Source organism: Psammomys obesus, unplaced genomic scaffold, assembly GCF_907164565.1.
Source record: "Psammomys obesus unplaced genomic scaffold, mPsaObe1.curated_primary_1811, whole genome shotgun sequence".
Lineage (NCBI taxonomy): Eukaryota > Metazoa > Chordata > Mammalia > Rodentia > Muridae > Psammomys > Psammomys obesus.
Genome location: NW_026596120.1, coordinates 17612661 through 17629083, shown reverse-complemented (window position 1 = coordinate 17629083; position 16423 = coordinate 17612661). Strand labels below are relative to the sequence as shown.

General features: G+C 50.8%; 1 protein-coding gene across 3 annotated transcripts; it reads right to left on the bottom strand.

Moving 5' to 3' along the window:
- Nucleotides 1–1913: 1913 nt before the first annotated feature.
- Ccdc71 (coiled-coil domain containing 71) lies at nucleotides 1914–16259 on the bottom strand. 3 transcript variants are annotated; one of them, XM_055629896.1, is made up of 2 exons: nucleotides 16196–16259; nucleotides 1914–7777 (listed from the first exon to the last, which is right to left on the bottom strand). In XM_055629896.1, the coding sequence occupies exons 1-2, from the start codon at nucleotides 16231–16233 to the stop codon at nucleotides 6412–6414; spliced, it is 1404 nt and encodes a 467-aa protein (XP_055485871.1). In that variant the 5' UTR covers nucleotides 16234–16259; the 3' UTR covers nucleotides 1914–6411. The 3 variants fall into 3 exon arrangements, with proteins under 3 accessions (XP_055485871.1, XP_055485872.1, XP_055485873.1); XM_055629897.1 differs by lacking the exon at nucleotides 16196–16259 and adding an exon at nucleotides 10590–10652; XM_055629898.1 differs by lacking the exon at nucleotides 16196–16259 and adding an exon at nucleotides 10619–10640.
- Nucleotides 16260–16423: the final 164 nt, after the last annotated feature.

The window sequence follows — 16423 nt, the reverse complement described above, 5'->3', positions numbered from 1 at the left end:
CCCCCCAGTTGACTGACAGACACTTGTAAGCAGGAGGCACAGTACAGGAGGCTCCACTAGCTAGGAGAGAAACAGTCGCAGCGCAACCACCCAGTCTTGTCTGCATATGCACTGGCCCCTCACAGAACTATACAGAACACAGGTAGCACCCTCAGCAAGACAGTGTTCCACAGCCTCCTGATGAAATACTGCACTTCACAGCTTGTCTTACGTGTCGAGATAGTCTTTTTGTGCAAGTGTCAAGGTCATCTTTGTATTATTCAAATGTTGATCTCTGTAGCAACAGAGAGTTGAGTACAGGCCAGACTTTGGTATCGTTATTTTAAAAAAAATTATTTTTATGTATATGAGTGCTCTATCTGCATGTACACCTGTATGCCAGAAGAGGGCATCGGATCACATTTGTTTGTGAGCCACCATGTGCTGGGAACTGAACTCAGGACCTCCGGAAGAGCAGAACAGTGTTCTTAACCTCTGAGTCATCCCTTCAGCCTTCCCCCATCCTTTTTTCTTTTTTTTTTTTCCTAAACAGGGTTTCTCTGTGTAGCCTTGGCTGTCCTGCACTCTGTAGACCAGAGTGGCCTCGAACTCTTGAGTGCCTCCCTGAGTGCTGGGATTACAGGCGTTCCTAACCCACTGACTAGGTATTGTTATTTTTATGGCTCATCACCTATCTCAGTATTTTGTAAACATATACCTCCATCACCTTCTGATTGGCTTAATAAAGATCTGACAGCCAATAGCTGGGCAGGAGAGGAAAGGTGGGACTTCTGGGAGAGGCAGGAATAGTGGGAAGAATTGAGAACTAAGAGATTCACCAGTGGGACATGGAAAAAGTCAGACATGCCAGGACTGAGACAGGGGTAATGGGCCATGTGGCAAGTGTGGACTAGGATAAACAGGTTAAGTTTATTAAACTTAGAGTTAAAATTAGACGAGCTAGCTGGGAGGTGGCCAGCAAGGGCCTAAGCTATAATAAATAGTAATAAGTCTCAGTGTCTTTAGAGCTGGCAGGTCAAGACAGTCCGACAATACTTATGGACTACAGAAGTAATTTCCATCCCTAGGAGGGACTACATCCCATCTTCTTCTGCAGCATTTTGTCTATCTGCACCTGTGGGTGACAAACTGCTCCCTCACATTGAAAAAAAAAAAACAAAACATGGTCACCTGAAGGTCAAACCAAGCCTCTCTCTTCATTTGTTACTAATTCCAGTGGCAGAGAATAAGACCACTACTGCAATTTGCCAAACTTGAAGTATTATTAAATACTGGCCCGGATGATGGACACTGGCCAGGTCCATACCCAGAGAATGGCCATGAATTGGGTTAGCAGGTGTTTACAAAGGCAAAGTCTACAAGGGGTCTTCCTGCCTTCCTCCAGTTGGCAGCAAACATACATCCTGACACTCTTCCTGCCTGCACGTGATCAAGCAAATGTCTGCGGTCGGGGCAACCAACCTTGTTTATGTAAGTGTCTTGTTATCTTACATGAACAGCCAGCATTCCACAAAATTACCTGTTCTGGTCCCTGGGCAAGTGGGGATTAAGGTTAAAGGTATTTTTTTGTTTTGTTTTTATAGATCTCTCTCTGCGTCTGTCTCTCTCAGCAGGGTTTCTCGGTGTAGCCCTGGCTGTCCTGGGACTCACTCTGTAGGGGAGGCTGGCCTCTGCTTCACAAAGATCCACCCACCTTTGCCTCCCAAGCGCTGGAATTAAAGGCAGGGCCGTCACTGTTTTATAGATCTCTAAGCAGAGCAATTTCAAACTTAAAACATTAGCCCTCACGCACTCTCTCCCGCTGCATTCTTTCTGTGTGACACTCTTCTGGGGAGGCGCTGACAAACATCTGCTCACTCCAAGCCAGGAGCCAGGGGCAGAACAAAGTACAGATCCCGAAATCCAACTTGGTGAACAAATGAGCTTTATTGGGGTTACTTACAGGAGCAGAAGTGCCCCAAAGACAACTCCATCACCAAAGCCCGGTTCCGGCATGGGTGACAGATCATGAGAGCTGGGAAGGCGGAACATGCTGCACAGTTGGCAGGCAGCACAATGGGCTGGACAATCAGTTGGTAGGAGCCTCTTCCAGGCGGCTGGTCTTGGCTCTGCTGCTTCTAGGTGGCCTGACAGGTCTGTTTCTTTGAGGCAGCCGAGCTAGTCTGAGCCGAGGTGGTCAGCTGGTCTGAGTGTCTACATATGCTTACCAAGGGAGGGAGCTACTGCACCCCATCAGTTTCAAGGACTCCCTGAATTCCTGAGCTTAATGAGCCTCCCTGTAGAATGGCATGTTTTACCTCCTCTTAGAATATCTTGTATCTTAAGGAGCCTCCCAGAAGGACGAAATGTTTCACTCCCCTTAGAACATCCTGTGTCTTAAGAACTCCCTGAAGAATGGAATGTTTCACTTCCCTTTAGCTTCTAAAGTTTAGAACAGCCAGTGTCTTACCAAGCTTCTCTCTGAAATGGATGATTTTATCTTGGAAAAAATTGCTACACAATACTGTGGCACCTTGGGTGGAGTGACAGGACAATTAAATCATTCAGATAAAGGAGATGATTGGCCCTCAACCTCAAACCTGCTGACCTTGAACCTACCACTGCAGATGATTGTTCAAGAAGCACCCATCCAAGCATGGTGGCGCAGGCATGGATAATGATTCAGGGGATATCTGGGTCACTGGCGAGTAAGACACACCTAGCGGTCAGAATGCCCCCTTCCCCCCCCCCTCCCCGATCAACTGTAAGCAATGGTGTTCATGAGCCTTTCTTCATTGTCTCCGCGCAGCTTGCCTGGAACTCCAGCAAATGCTGTGTGGCCCCAGCCTCCGAGACTTAAGCTGAGGTGGCAACTTTTTCAGCCATGGGAGCATAACTTAGCAGGAGGGTACCGAGCAGCTGGTGGGAGCAGGCCCAGTCTCAATCACCAACACCTGCACCCCTCCTCCAATGGGCCCTCGCCGCTCCTTCATGACCCCTTTCTGTTTCCTAATACCATCTGAATCTGTATCTCCTATCTCGCCAAAGGTCCAAGTTTATTTCAGACAATGCCAGCTCTCACTCAGAACCATTTAAATCAACACCCTTTCCTTCCAATCCATTTAGTTATCACTCCCCTGTTCAAATGTTTTCCACGGTTGAGGTCTTCTGTGGGTAAGCCCGGCCCTATTCTCTTTTCACCCTTTCTACACACTATGCTTCCTGCATTCTGCACTGGCAGGTGTCAGTACGATTCCAGACCTGTGCTCTCCTGCCTTCCTTACTGCTTCGCTGCATAGACCCTGTTATGCAGTAATCTGTCTCCACAAGAGGTAGGGCAAAGCACCAAAAACTGGACAGAATCCAGAAAGATGGTGATCTGCAGAGGCCGCTGTACCTCTTTATTCTCCAGACCCCAAGTGTCCTAAGTGAATTGCTCCTGGTTCAAAGCAGAAGGGTCTGGACAGAACCATCGCCCCATTTGATGTGGGGAAGGGCACACGTTAAGATGAGGGTATCATGATCGCTTGGTGGAAAGGATGACCCTCTCCACCCGCCCTTTTACTGATTGGTTTTTTTCCTGAGACATCCTGTGTAGCCCAAAGCAGTCTCAAACTTGAGATATTTTTTGCTTGAGCCGCCCTAGTTCTGGGATTACATGCGGCAACATGTGGCTTGGGATGCCCCCTTCTCCCTCCTCCATTTTTTGACTTGTGTATTCATGCATGCAGGTGCACATGAAGGCCAGGAGCTGATGACAGACCGTCTTCCTCAACTGCTTCCTTATTTTTCCCCATCTTATTTTTAAGATTTATATTTGCTCATGAGTGTTTTGCTTGTATGTATGGTATCTACCATATGCATGCAGTGCCCTTGGAGGCCAGAAAAGGGCATCAGATCTGCTGGAACTGGAATCACACGGGGTTGTGAGCTACCCCGTGGATGCTGGGAATCTAACTCTGGTCCTTTGCAACAGCAGCAAATGCTCTTAGCTGAGCCATCCCTCTAGTTCCCAATCTTATGTTTTTAAAATTATCTGTTTTGGACATGGTGGTACATGCCTTTAATCCCAGAACTTGGGAGGCCAAGCCAGGTCATCTCTAGGAGTTCAAGGATAGTGAGAGAAGCAAAACTTGTTTTGTTTCCGTTTGTTCTTTTCTAACAGTCTCTTCATAGCTCCGGCTATTCTGGAACTCTCCCAAGTAGACCATGTTGGCCTTGAACTCAGATCTACCAGTCTCTAGTTTACTGAGTGCTGGGATGAAAGGTCTGTGGTGCCATACCCAGCAAGAGATATGGAGATAAATTATTTAATGTAGGTGACCACAGAGGACAGAGGGAATCAGATCCCCTGGAGCTGGAGTTACAGGTGGTTGTGAGACAACTAAAGTGAAAACTGGGAACCAAAGTCAGGCCTCTATTTGTGTGTGAGGACAGTACACAGTGTCAACCACTGAGCCACCTTTAGCCTCCATCTAATTCCTGGATATTCAGTCTTTCACTGGACCTTGACTTTATCATGTTGGCCAGACTGGCTAGTCAGTGAGACCTAGGACCTGTCTTGGTGCTATTACAGGCACATGACTAGCTTTCACTTAAGTTCTTGGAATCTGAACTTAGGCTCTCATACTTGCACAAAAAGCACCTTATCTAAGCCATCTTCCAGCCCAGTCTGTTATTAATATTATTCTTGTTGTACAGCCAGTAAGTTTATCTTATTTGTGTGTGTATAGGTGTTTTACCTATACACGTGTCTGTACCACCGACCTGCCTAGTGAAGCCACATGGGGGTGTCAGATCCTCTAAGACTGGAGTTAGAGGCAGCTAGCTGTAAGCTGCCATGCAGGCCCTGGGAATTGAACCCAGGTCTTATTTAAGAGCACTGGTTGCCACCTCTCCAGCCTGGCCAGTAAGTTTTTATTTAAGGGATTTCCCACAATTCCTTTCTTAGCAGTATCACTGAAATTCAAGATTCTCAACATAGCCTTTTCTCACAGAACTGATGCTTAAATCAGCTGTGCTATCACCCTGCTCGAGCGTGTGTACCTGCCTGCGACCATGGAACCAGAAGAGTGTATGGGATCCCTGTAGCTGGATCCAGGCATCTGTGAACTGCCATTCAAACCTGGGTCCTCTGGAAAAGTGGCAAAGTCCTCTTAACCACTAAGCCATCTCCCCATTACCGGGCTTGGTCTGGTGGAACACGCCTCTAATCCCAGCACTTGGGAGGCAGTGGCAATTTGAGGCCAGCCCGGTCTACACAGAGAAACCCTGTCTCAAAGAACAAACACCCAGAGAGTCCCACTCTGTAGCTGATGCTGACCTCAAACTCATACTCAAACCCCAAGCGCAAGGATTAGGGGTTCTCTACTTCCCAGGCACTCCTAGTCTGAGCAGCTACAGTGCACTAGAGGTGGGCCCAGCAGCTGCTTCCGTTCAGGGCCCAGCGTCTTCTCCAAGGCAGAAGGCACCAACAGTGTCCAAAGCACACAGGCCATGTGAGGGGACATGGTGAGGTTGGGCCCTCGAGTAAGATGGAGCATATGGAATCCAGTCAGAAGGTGCTGCTAAGGTACAGGTAGAAGCCTTTCTGGATGTGCCACCAGTTACCTCAGAGGAAATTCTTTGGATAGTAAGGGCAGGGTTTGTTGTCCAGATTCAAAGCCCTGCCTCTGGTCAACAATTGGGAAAATCTAGGCTAGTCACTTTCAGCAGAGAAGCGGCACTTCAAGCCTTTTAAGCACATTCCCTCCTCCCCGACAAGCCCAGGCAAAGCCTTAAAGTTGGCCCCTGGAGAGCTTCTTTCCTGGCCTCAAAACCTGCTTAGTGCAGGATTTCCCACTGAGCTGCACACAATTTTGACCGGTGCCCATCTGGTTCAAAACTAGGACACTAGAGGTGTCTTACCTCATAGTGACTCCCCTCAGGCTTTCTCACCCTCACACATTCACAGAAACCAGCACCTGAAGTCCCCACCCCCATCTCTCCAGGAGCCTGGGAGCCTCATTCAAATTCATGACCTGCTTCAAGCTACCAGGGCACTCTCTCCAAGCCTGCTCCTTAGGGCTACTTCTGGTAGGCTCCAGCCATCAGCCCCCACACACCAAAATTAATCAACTAAGACCATGGAGGGTGAGCAGGGAGACCGGAAGGTGGAAAGGTATAAAACATGATAGATGGAACAGTGGACATACAATCTGAAGAAGAACAAGTCACAGTGCTTTGAGCCATGAGAACACCCCTCCCAGAACCCACCCCATCCCAAATCCTCAGTTTCTGAAAGGAGGCTGGTGACCACAAGGGTCCTAGAGGTACGCAGAGTCCAGGAAGCTGCAGAGTTCATGAGCATGGCACACTGCGTTGCTGACCACAAGGACAGCTCTGCTGTTTTCCCAAGCGCTGCTGCACGGACTCAGGGTGTTGCGCATGGAATCAAGATGGCAGCAATGGCTGGAGCCATACCACTGGAGACAGATTCACACGGAGGATCTGTTGGGCCCACTGCCGAACCTCATCATCTGAGAACTTCCTGTCTACCTTAATGGTATGGGACTTGTGAAGCTTTGTTGTTCCAGGCCCCAGCCATGCCTTGGGAGACTGGAGCACAAGGCGCGCTCTCTTCTTAGGAGGAAGAACCTTGGCCTCCTCAGCTTTCTTCCTCTTCTGCCCCACAGTCTCAGAGCAGTTTTTCAGGCTTGCCCTTCCAGTTCTGGACTGAACAGATCCCTTTGGCCTTCCCTTATGCTTGTCCCGAGCTGCTTTGTTCTTGGCCTGGACTACCTTGGCTTTAGCCTTGGCCCTCACTACAGTGGCCTTGGCTTTGGTTCCAGCTGCCCTGGGCTTGGCCTGTGTTGCCTTGGCCCTCACCCTTACTGCCTTGGTCTGGGTTCGAGCTATACTGGTATGGGCACGAGCAGCTTCGGTCAGTGTTCGAGATGGCTTGGCCTTGATCATTTTGATGCCCAAGGCAGATGACCCTTTCATTCGCGGGCCACTGCTCAGGGTCCCAGCACCTCGTCGGAGACCAGCCCCAGGGCCTTTGCCAGCCAAGCATTTGAGGCCCTTGCTTGTGATTTTTCTGGGTGCTTTGGACTGTGGGTTCCCTGAACCTTTTCTTGGTTTCAGGGGACAGTTTGCAAGTGACAGCTGCAGTGACTGTGCTCTGTGCTTAGCACTCAAGCAAGAAGTCTTGAGGGGGACTAGCGCTTCCAGAACCACAGAGAGCCGCATGGCAGGGTAGACACCTGGATAGAGATGGGCAGGGAAGCCTACTGTTGTACCACTGGTGTCGCTGGCATTTGACTGTTTCAGGGAGCTTAGCAGCAGGTTAGTGGTAGCATGCTTGGCAAGGGCTGGTGTGGACCCCTTGGCCAGCCTGCCAGACAGTGGCACAGGGAGCAGTGTGGCTGGGCCTGCAGGTAGCGACACAGCAGTTCTGGGAGCCCTGGCTGTAAGTGATGTGGCAGATGGGTTGGTGACGCGAGCTTGTAGCTTTGTCTGGCTGGGGGGGTTGGCTGTGCATGAACTATAGCCATAGACATCACCACTTCGCAGGATGGTCGGTTGGAAGCCATCGTCTCGAAGGCCCTGGAGGAAGGCCACAAGCTGGGCCTCCGTGGCACTGAGATCCTGGCTCATGGGATTAAACACAAGGAGGGCCTCTTCCAGGGCTTTCTTCCCTGCCGTGGAGATGCGTGACCACGAGTGCACAGCCTTCTCCTCAACATGCTGCACTACCATGCTCATGGCATTAGGCACTGCAGAGCTGCCCGGGGATCCACAAACCAGCACTTGGCACCTCCAAAGCAAGAAGAAAAGAGTTGATGAGAATGGTACCAAGACACAGAGCTAGAACAGGTTGGCAGCTCAAGCCAGGCTCCCACTCTCTATGACAAAAGGGCCTGGCCAGAAAAAAAAATCACACTCCAGGGTCTCCTGCGCTCTGCCACGTGGCTGTGTTTCTTGGGAACACCTCAGCGCCACCTTCCCTACTTCTAGGCTTCTGGGGAAGATTTAAATCGGGCTCCTTTTTTAAATTCAATGGCATTTTTCTTTTCTTCCTTTAAGTCAAGATCCTGCTGGGCACCGTGGCACTCACATATAATCCCAGCACTCGGGGAGGCAGAGGCAGGAGGATTGCTGTGAGTCCGAGCCCAGCCTGGTCTACAAAGCAAGTCCAGGACAGCCAAGGCTACAGAGAAACCCTGTCTTGAAACCCTCCCTCCCTCCAAAAAAAGACAAGGTCCCAAATAGGCTAAGTCTACAACTCTTATACAGCTGAGGCTGGCCTTGAACCCTGACCACTCTGTAACTGAAGCCCAAGCACTGGGATTACAAGCAAACACTACCATACTTGGTTGTCTGGGACCCACTACATAGCTCTGGCTGTTCTGGAGCTTGCTATGTAGTCTAAACAGTCAAATGTAGTCAAATTCTTAATCCTCCTAGTTCAAGCCTCCCAACTGCTAAGAGTATAAGTGTATGTCAAAAGCTCAGCTAAATTCTGATTCTTCTAATTCTTTTCTATTCTCCCTCCCCCTCTTACCCTTCCACTCCCCCCAGGCCCCGACAGGGTTTCTTTGTGTAGCTTGGCTGTCCTGGAACTCACTCTGTAGACCAGGCTGGCCCTGAAGTCAAGAGATCTGCCTCTGCTTCCCAAGTGATGGGATTAAAGGCGTGGGCCACCACCACCCAGCTCCTTTTCTGTTCTTTAAAATGGAGCTTGCAGGGCTGGAGAGATGGCTCAGAGGTTAAGAGCACTGGTTGCTCTTCCAGAGGCCCTGAGTTCATTTCCCAGCAACTACATGGTGGCTCACAACCATCTGTTATGAGATCTGGTGCCCTCTTCTGGCATGCAGGTGTACATGCAGACAAAACATTGTGTATATAAAAAAAAAATCTTTAAAAAAATAAATAATAAAATGGAGCTTGCTAAGTTGCCAGGCCAGTCTTAAACTAGGCTATCAAGCAAGAGATCCTCCCATGCAGCTAGGACTACAGGCTTGGACTACCATGCCTGCTTTGTTTTTTTCTATTCTGATGGCAAATATCTAGACTCAGTCCCAGGAATATAGGCAAGTACCTTATCCTCAAAGAGCCCAGCCCTGAAGTCATGACGTGTCACCATTAAGTTTCCTGGCAGTATATGGTGTCACCCAATCAGCTTGCTAATAGGTTAGGGAAGGGCTCCTGGGAGCAGTAACATCGACCTATCTGGTTGAGTGGCCAAAAGAAACGGAACAGGTACAAATGGAGCAAAATGGGTAACAGCTTCTGCAGTGGCTGTGAAGTAAGAGTTAGGAACAGGGGTGATGGCTGAGATCGAGCTGTAAAGAGGCTAAGAACTTCGAACACAGACCCAAAGACTCTACCTTGTTCCTGATGTCCACCCACCTCTGTTCAGCCAGCGGCTAGTGTCCCCGTGCAGGGAGTTATTGAACCCCTGCTTACCAGAGACTGCTTTCTGCGTCTCGGGGCTACTTCAAAGCCCCGATTCCTAGCTCTAGTCTTGGAGTTCAACCTCAGTATAAGAGGCAGACCTTTCAAAAAAGCTGTTGAATAACAGTTGCGAACACCTCTAGGGCAAGCAGGGGACCAGGCAGCTAACCAAAGAGTCCAAGGTTTGAAGACAATGGGAGGTAAAGGTTCCAACGGGGAAGGAAGGCCAAGCGGCCATTCAAGGTCTGCACGGTCCTAACCAGGCTAGCAGGCCTCAGTACAGCACAGGTGCGGTTGTCTGGGACCCCTCTAACTGCCCTGGGCTTCCTTTAAAGAAGCGGTGACCACCAATCATGAGTTACATCCAGCACCCTGCGCAGATCTGGGGGCTTCTAGAGGGAGGAGGCAAACTCCCCAGCTGCACCGGAACATTAAATGATCAGCTGGGATGAGACAGGTCCCCGGAGCCTCGAGGCCCGTCTGTGCTGCCGCTTTGCACGGCTCTAATGGAGCAGACGCACGGTCTTCGGAATCCCCAGAGAAAGTGCCCTGGGGCTCTTTGTTTGGAAACATTCTTGGATCCTCAGGTGTCTCAGGCTCTTCCCCTCCCCGGAGGATGCTCTCCAAGCACGATCCTTGCACAGGACGTTAGTTCTTTTATTTATTTGTTTGAAGGGGCGGGCTGTGAGCCGTAGGACAGAGGGGGTTCTACTTCCCACCCCAAACCTCCGGCGAGGGCCAAGGAGTTTTCCGCCTGGGTCATTCTGAGCCCTTGGGGAGGTGCTTCTTGGCTTTCAAGAAGCTTTGTAAACAGAGGCTGTAGCCAGGCCGACTTGCCTCCACACATTCCTTTGGGGCCAGCACAGGAAGTTGACCCAAGACTGGGGACGGGGGCGGAGGGGGGCCCTCAGGCTAGCAGACCGCATCCCCAGGGCCCGAGCGACGACAGGGAGTCGGGGTCACGGCGGCGGCGAAACGTGTAAGGTGGAGGTAGCCCGACGGGATCCTCACAGCCCCAGGGGGGGGTCCTGCGGGGGGGTGGGGTGTCTTGGCCAAGCCCGGGGAGAATAAGGATCCGGGAACGGTTGGCCACCCAGCCCCTTCGCCCTGCCGCCCTGCGGCCTCAGAGGCCGCCACTCCGCAGCACCGTTAGGCCCGCGGCTCCAACCTACCGGCGCCGCCGCGGGGACCCAGGACGCACCTCTGCGCCGCCTCCGCCGTTCCAACATGGCCGCCTGCTGCGCGCCGGAAGTGCAGAGCGCTTCCGCTTCCGGGACCTGGCCCGCCTGGTGACCCTTGACCTCTAGCACTTCTGGGGGCGGAGCAGGTTGAGTACCAGGGAGGGCTGCCTGGAGGTGGTGGCCGCAAAGACAAGTCCAAACCTATCTGATCCAGTATGGGGGCCTAAGGCACACAGATGGTAAGACTCACAGGACCCCGGTTAGGATAGGACTAGGGGCCATTTGACATTTTTCCAAAAGACCTGGTACTACAGTGTAGGACATCACAGTAATTCTTGGCCATTCTACACCTCAGGGCCTGCTTCTTTCTCTGGCACTTGATTAAAAAGTCCAAAAGGAGTGTGACTGACAGGAAGTATCTCAGGAGAGTGCCCTTGTTTCACCACAAAAGGACGTCCTGTAGGATAGTAGGCCTCCTCTCTTACCAAGAAGAGGGTCTACCCTTGGCATATTTGATGAGAAGCTGGGATATACATGTGGGCACAAGAAATACACAGAAGCCCGAGGCCCTGGATGTCCAGTCTGTAAGTCACTGTACATCAATGTGGGCCTGAATATCCTTGTCCACGTATGTGTGCACAGATGTAGTGCCAAGATCTGGCTCAGCCAAAGCAGCTCCATAGCACAAAGACTCCACTTTCGGCCTTCACAGTGCCCAGAATCCTCATCCCTTGGCCAGGGAGACCGCCAACTCAGGCTTTCTACCTAAGTCCTGTAGGCAGCAGAGGGTAGTACCGAGCCCACTTGTCAGTTTGAGAACACCGGTCAAAACTAACCCCAGGAGTCTGAGACCTCAGATGAAGAGTCAAAATAGTTTCCAAACTTTTTTTTTTTTCTATTTGAGACAGTGTCTTGCTACATAGCCCTCGGATTGCTGGGATATTTGCTGCCAGGCCTGGCTCCACAGCTCTTAAGAAAGGGCCCGTTGTCAGATGTTTTCCTAGTCTAGGTTGGGAGCCATCAGGAACGCTTTGGTTTCATGGATGAGGTATTAAAGGCATCTGGACCTGCCTCAGTTTGGGATAGGTAGAAGAGGGTGTCTAGAATATTTCAGGTCAGGGCTGTATATTATCTTCCTTCTTCATACGAGCCCAAGCACTTTCAGTTGTCCTGTTTCCCAGCCTATATAGCCAGATCTGGGCTTAAAGGTAATTATCCATTCCACTTAGCAATACCCAAGGCCTCACTTGGTGCCTGTTAACTTCTCGGGGCCTTAACTTCTCCACTGACAGTGGAGTCCTGAATGTTTTCAAAGGTAGCCCAGATGCCCAACAGGAACCTCACAATCTGCTGATAGCCTGGGGTCAGTGCTTTGAACTGTTTGTCTTGGTGGAGAAAAAGAAAAGGTCTTATGAGCCTACACCAGGATGAGCCATGACTAGACAAACAGAAGCTACTTCCCCGGAGAGGCAGAGCTTTGTTTCCTCCAGGGATAGTAGTGGCTCAGGTCTGAGAAGGAGATTCCTCTCTGCCATTGTCCGGCCCAAAAGTCAGAGAAAAATGGAGGACAAAAAAGCTAGGTCCATTCTATCTCTGCCTCTTCTATCTAGTTACTGAAGGAAAAATAAAGTGTAAGGGTATCCAGCCGGCACAGGGGCATCCTGGTATCAAGCCTGAGGTGGAACTCTCAGGGAACACTCATCAGAGCACAGTCAACACTTGACCTGGTCCTTGATAGCTGCCGACTCTATATAGATATAACCCAACTCAGATGAGGGGGAGATGGGGAGACGCAATGTGTTTCCATGATCCATCTCTTGCTCTCCACTTGGTCACTAGCGAGGTCAACCCATATCCCCCTTAGCACAGTCAGCTGGTGATTGGGTGGAGAGTGCAGCTTGGGAAAGATTTTCTTGTAGGTTCTAAGTTGGCTCCTTTGGAAGGCCAGAGCCGTATGGCTGCTGTGAGGACGCTCTCCTAGGACTTGCACTTTGCCTGCTGCATCTTTCCACAGCCCCGCACCTGGGCTTGTTTGTTTCGGGACAGGGTTTCTCTATGTAGCCCTGGCTGTCCTGGGACTGACTCTGTGGACCAGGACAGCTCTGTCTGCCTCTGCCTCCCAAGTGCTGGGATTCAGGGTGTGCTCCATCACCGCTCCCCAGCTCCACACCTGGATTTTTAAAAGTGTAGGTTCCAGAGATCAAACTACCATCCTCACGCTTCTACATCAAGCACATCACCAGCTGAGCTAGCTCTGAAGCCCCAAGGCCCTTGCTTTGGGGTGGAATCTAAGTTCTAGGGCCAATTCTTGAGCTTCTCCCTGAGAAATGTGAGAAACACTCTAAAAGGCAAGAGAACGTCCAGACTTCAAGACTCAAGGTCACAAAGGGTGAAACTTTGAAGATCCTGCAAAAGCTTGAGCTAGAGACCACAAGGTGATGCTAGTTTTATGTTGTGCGGCATGATGGTTAATCTTGGCTGTCAGTTTGTCTGGATCTGACTTTGTTGTCGTCGTCGCGTCGCTTATTTTAATTATGTGTGTGGCGTGGGAGCGAGCACGTGTTCATGTGCGGATACACGCATGCAGTGATGAGGGCATCACTTTCCTGGACCTGGACTTACAGGTGGTTGTGAGCAGCCCAACTACAGCAATGGGAACCAAACTCAGATCCTCTGCAAGGGCAAGGCAGTGAGTGCTCTTAAACGCCGAGCCACCTCTCCAGCCGGTTTTTTTTTTTTTTTTTTTTTTTTTTTTGCTGAGACAGGGCCTCACTGTGTGGCCCCGGCTGACCCGGAATTCACTGTAAGCCAGGCTGTCCTCAAACTCACAGAGATGTGACCGCCTCTGTTTACAGAGTGTTGGAATTGAAGGAGTGGGCCACCGTGGTAACCCTTGACTGGAAGCTGAATCAACTAAGATAAACTGCTGGACCCACTTGTGAGAAAACACATTCTGATGGTGGACAGCACCTTCCAGTGGCGGCCTAGATGAAAGGAGGCCCGACAGAACCTCCTTTGGCTCTCGCCTTATCTTCATGTGTCTCACCAGCAAGCTCCTCGTGCTGCCGCTGCCGCCCTCACCACCACTAATGCCACCATCACTACCTCTCCCACCTCACTCCTTCACTAACAGCAGACCCTAGCTACTTTGGGATTCCAGTGTGGACTGAGGACTAGTGATCTCTCCAGGAAGTGTCCAGGCCCTCAGTGCCAGCTCGGGACCGCTGGGGTACCCAAACTTTAGGACCAAGCCACTACTGGGTTTTTAGCGTGCTCAGTGTGAAGGGAGCTGTTATTGCACTGGCCAGACCGTATGATGAAAGGCAGTCTAATCATTTCCTTTAAATGCATTTTTTTTTTTTTTAAGATTTATGCAGGGGCTAGAGAGATAGCTCAGAGGTTAAGAGCCCTGTCTGCTCTTTCAGAGGTCCTGAGTTCAATTCCCAGCAACCACATGGTGGCTCACAACCATCTATAATGAGATTCGGATCCCCGAGAACTATAGTCAAGCTGCCATGTGGGTGCTGGAAACCAGTCCCAGGTTCTCTGGAAGATGCTCTTAACCTCCATCCGCAGTCTAAGTCCTCTTGTATTATGTGTTAATTTATTGCTTTTGTTCCCTTAGAGAATTGTTTTAAAAAGTTTTTTTTTAAAATATATTTATACAGGATTCTGCCTGCAAGCCATCATGTGGTTGCTGGGATTTGAACTCAGGACCTTTGGAAGAGCAGCTAGCACTCTTAACCTCTGAGCCAGCTTTCCAGGCCCCTCTAGAGGCTCTTGACTAATACACATGGTGACTTTTCAAAGGCAATTTTGGTGGCTGGAGAGGTAGCTCGGGTGGCAGAGCTCTTGTCTAGAGCACAGAGCTCTGAGTCCACTCCTCAGCATCCATAAACCGGCAAGGTGGTAGGCTTGTAATCCCAGCCCCCTTTGGGAGGGGAAGATAAGAGAAATTCAAAGTCATCCTTGGCTATGTAGCAAGTTTAAGACCAGCCTGAAATACAGAAGACTCTGTCTCAAAAAAGCAAAAACCCAGCTGTTTCACCGGGTAGTGGTGGAACACACATGACTTTAGTCCCAGCACTGAGGTGGGTAGGGGCAGAGACAGGCAGATCTCTGTAAGTTAGAGGCTAGCCTGGCCTACAAAGCAAGTTCCAAAACAGCCAGAACTGTTACACAGAGAAACCCCATCTAGAAACAAACAAAAACCTAAGTGTTTCAAAAGCAAATTGAGGAAGAAGTGGCAAGAACTGAGATGGTAGACAAGCAGTGGGGTCTGTGGGGACGGATGGCCTCGCCCTAGAGCTGGGAGACATTGGAAAGCAGACAGCTTGTAAATGGTTAACATCTGGAAAGAAAGCAGAGGGGCCTTAGAGAGGGACAGTGGTGAGGGGGAGGATGGACGTGTGAGCACTCTGAGGACCCTGTGGGGGTGCACACAGCGCCCCAAGTGAGTGCAATCTGGGGAGAGGAAGAAGTCTCATGGGATAGGAGAGGCCATTTATAGACTGTGCAGTTGTAACCAGTCTTTGCGCCACCATTTCTCTGCATGCCCTCCACCACTTCAAACCACCAACCACTGAAAGAGCAATAGGCTCTATTTAGCCATGAGGAAGGATTCACCCACATTTTGGGCAGGCAAAGGCAATAATGTCCCCCCAAACAGCTCTCAACATACGATCCTTGGGGATGTGAAGATGAGTTCCATAGGTCCCCTTGCTTTTGGGAGCAGTAACAATGTAAGGTCCATATTTCTAGCCAGCTCCCAGAATTCCCCAGAAGGATTTGGTCCAGCTACCCATTCTGGTAACTTGTTTGCTAACACCTCTTTTATTGGCTGCTTTCCTTGATCTTCTTGCTACTCCTTTGCTCGTGCTCCCTGGCTTCACCTCCCACATTAACTACATGCCCTTGTGTCATTGTCTCAGGATCTGCTGTAAGATAAACACTGGATCGAAGCGGTGAGAAGACACACCCAGGAGCTCCAACTGGCGGCTTTAGCCGACTCTGAACGCTCATAAGACAGGCTGAGCCAAGGTTTGAATCAGGGAGAGGTGGGTCTTTGCCACATCAATTTGCTATCACATGACCACAGAGTTGGCTGGAGACAAGCCTGTACCCTGAAGATGGATAGTCACCCAGGCCTCAGAGTAGCCCCATTCTCAGGACTGACAGCTGTAGGCAGAGATCCCTGGCCGCCCCTTTTAGCTCATCCTCTGCTGAGATCTAAACAAGAGAAAGCTACCTTTCGGTAAAGAAGGGCTGGAGAGGCCCGAAGGCTCGTACACCCTGCTCCTCCATCCCACCTGCTACTCGTCCCAGCGTGCACTACAATACAGGATCTGTTCCCTGCCAGGCTTTGTGTCCTGGTTAGGACAGGGCCGTTGGGCTCCCCAACCAGAGGCCTAGGCTACAGCCCTAGCGGCCTCTAGGGGGCGCCGCTGCGAAGCTGGTGATTGGGCACCTCCAAGCTCAGTTGTAAAGGGAGGGCTCCGACCCCTAAAGGCCCCAGGTTAGCTCCTGGCTAGCTCCTGGCTGAATACACCCAGCGTGGATCTGACTCAGAACGACACCCTCCTCGGACCCCACCATACCGGTGTCGTGTTGCTCGCCGCTGCCTCATTTCTATCATCGCCCCAGGTAGAATCCTAAATCCTGGCCGGCCGGATGTCCATATGCCTGTCTGTTCATTTTGGGTGACCGTGGGTCGGTGTGCCTTACTCCTGCCGTGGCATGTGCAGAGTTAAGGCGGGAGGAGGTTTCCCCGAATCTGGGGAGGGGGGAGCGAGAGGCGGACCTGGTCCAGCCCCGCCCCACGCCGG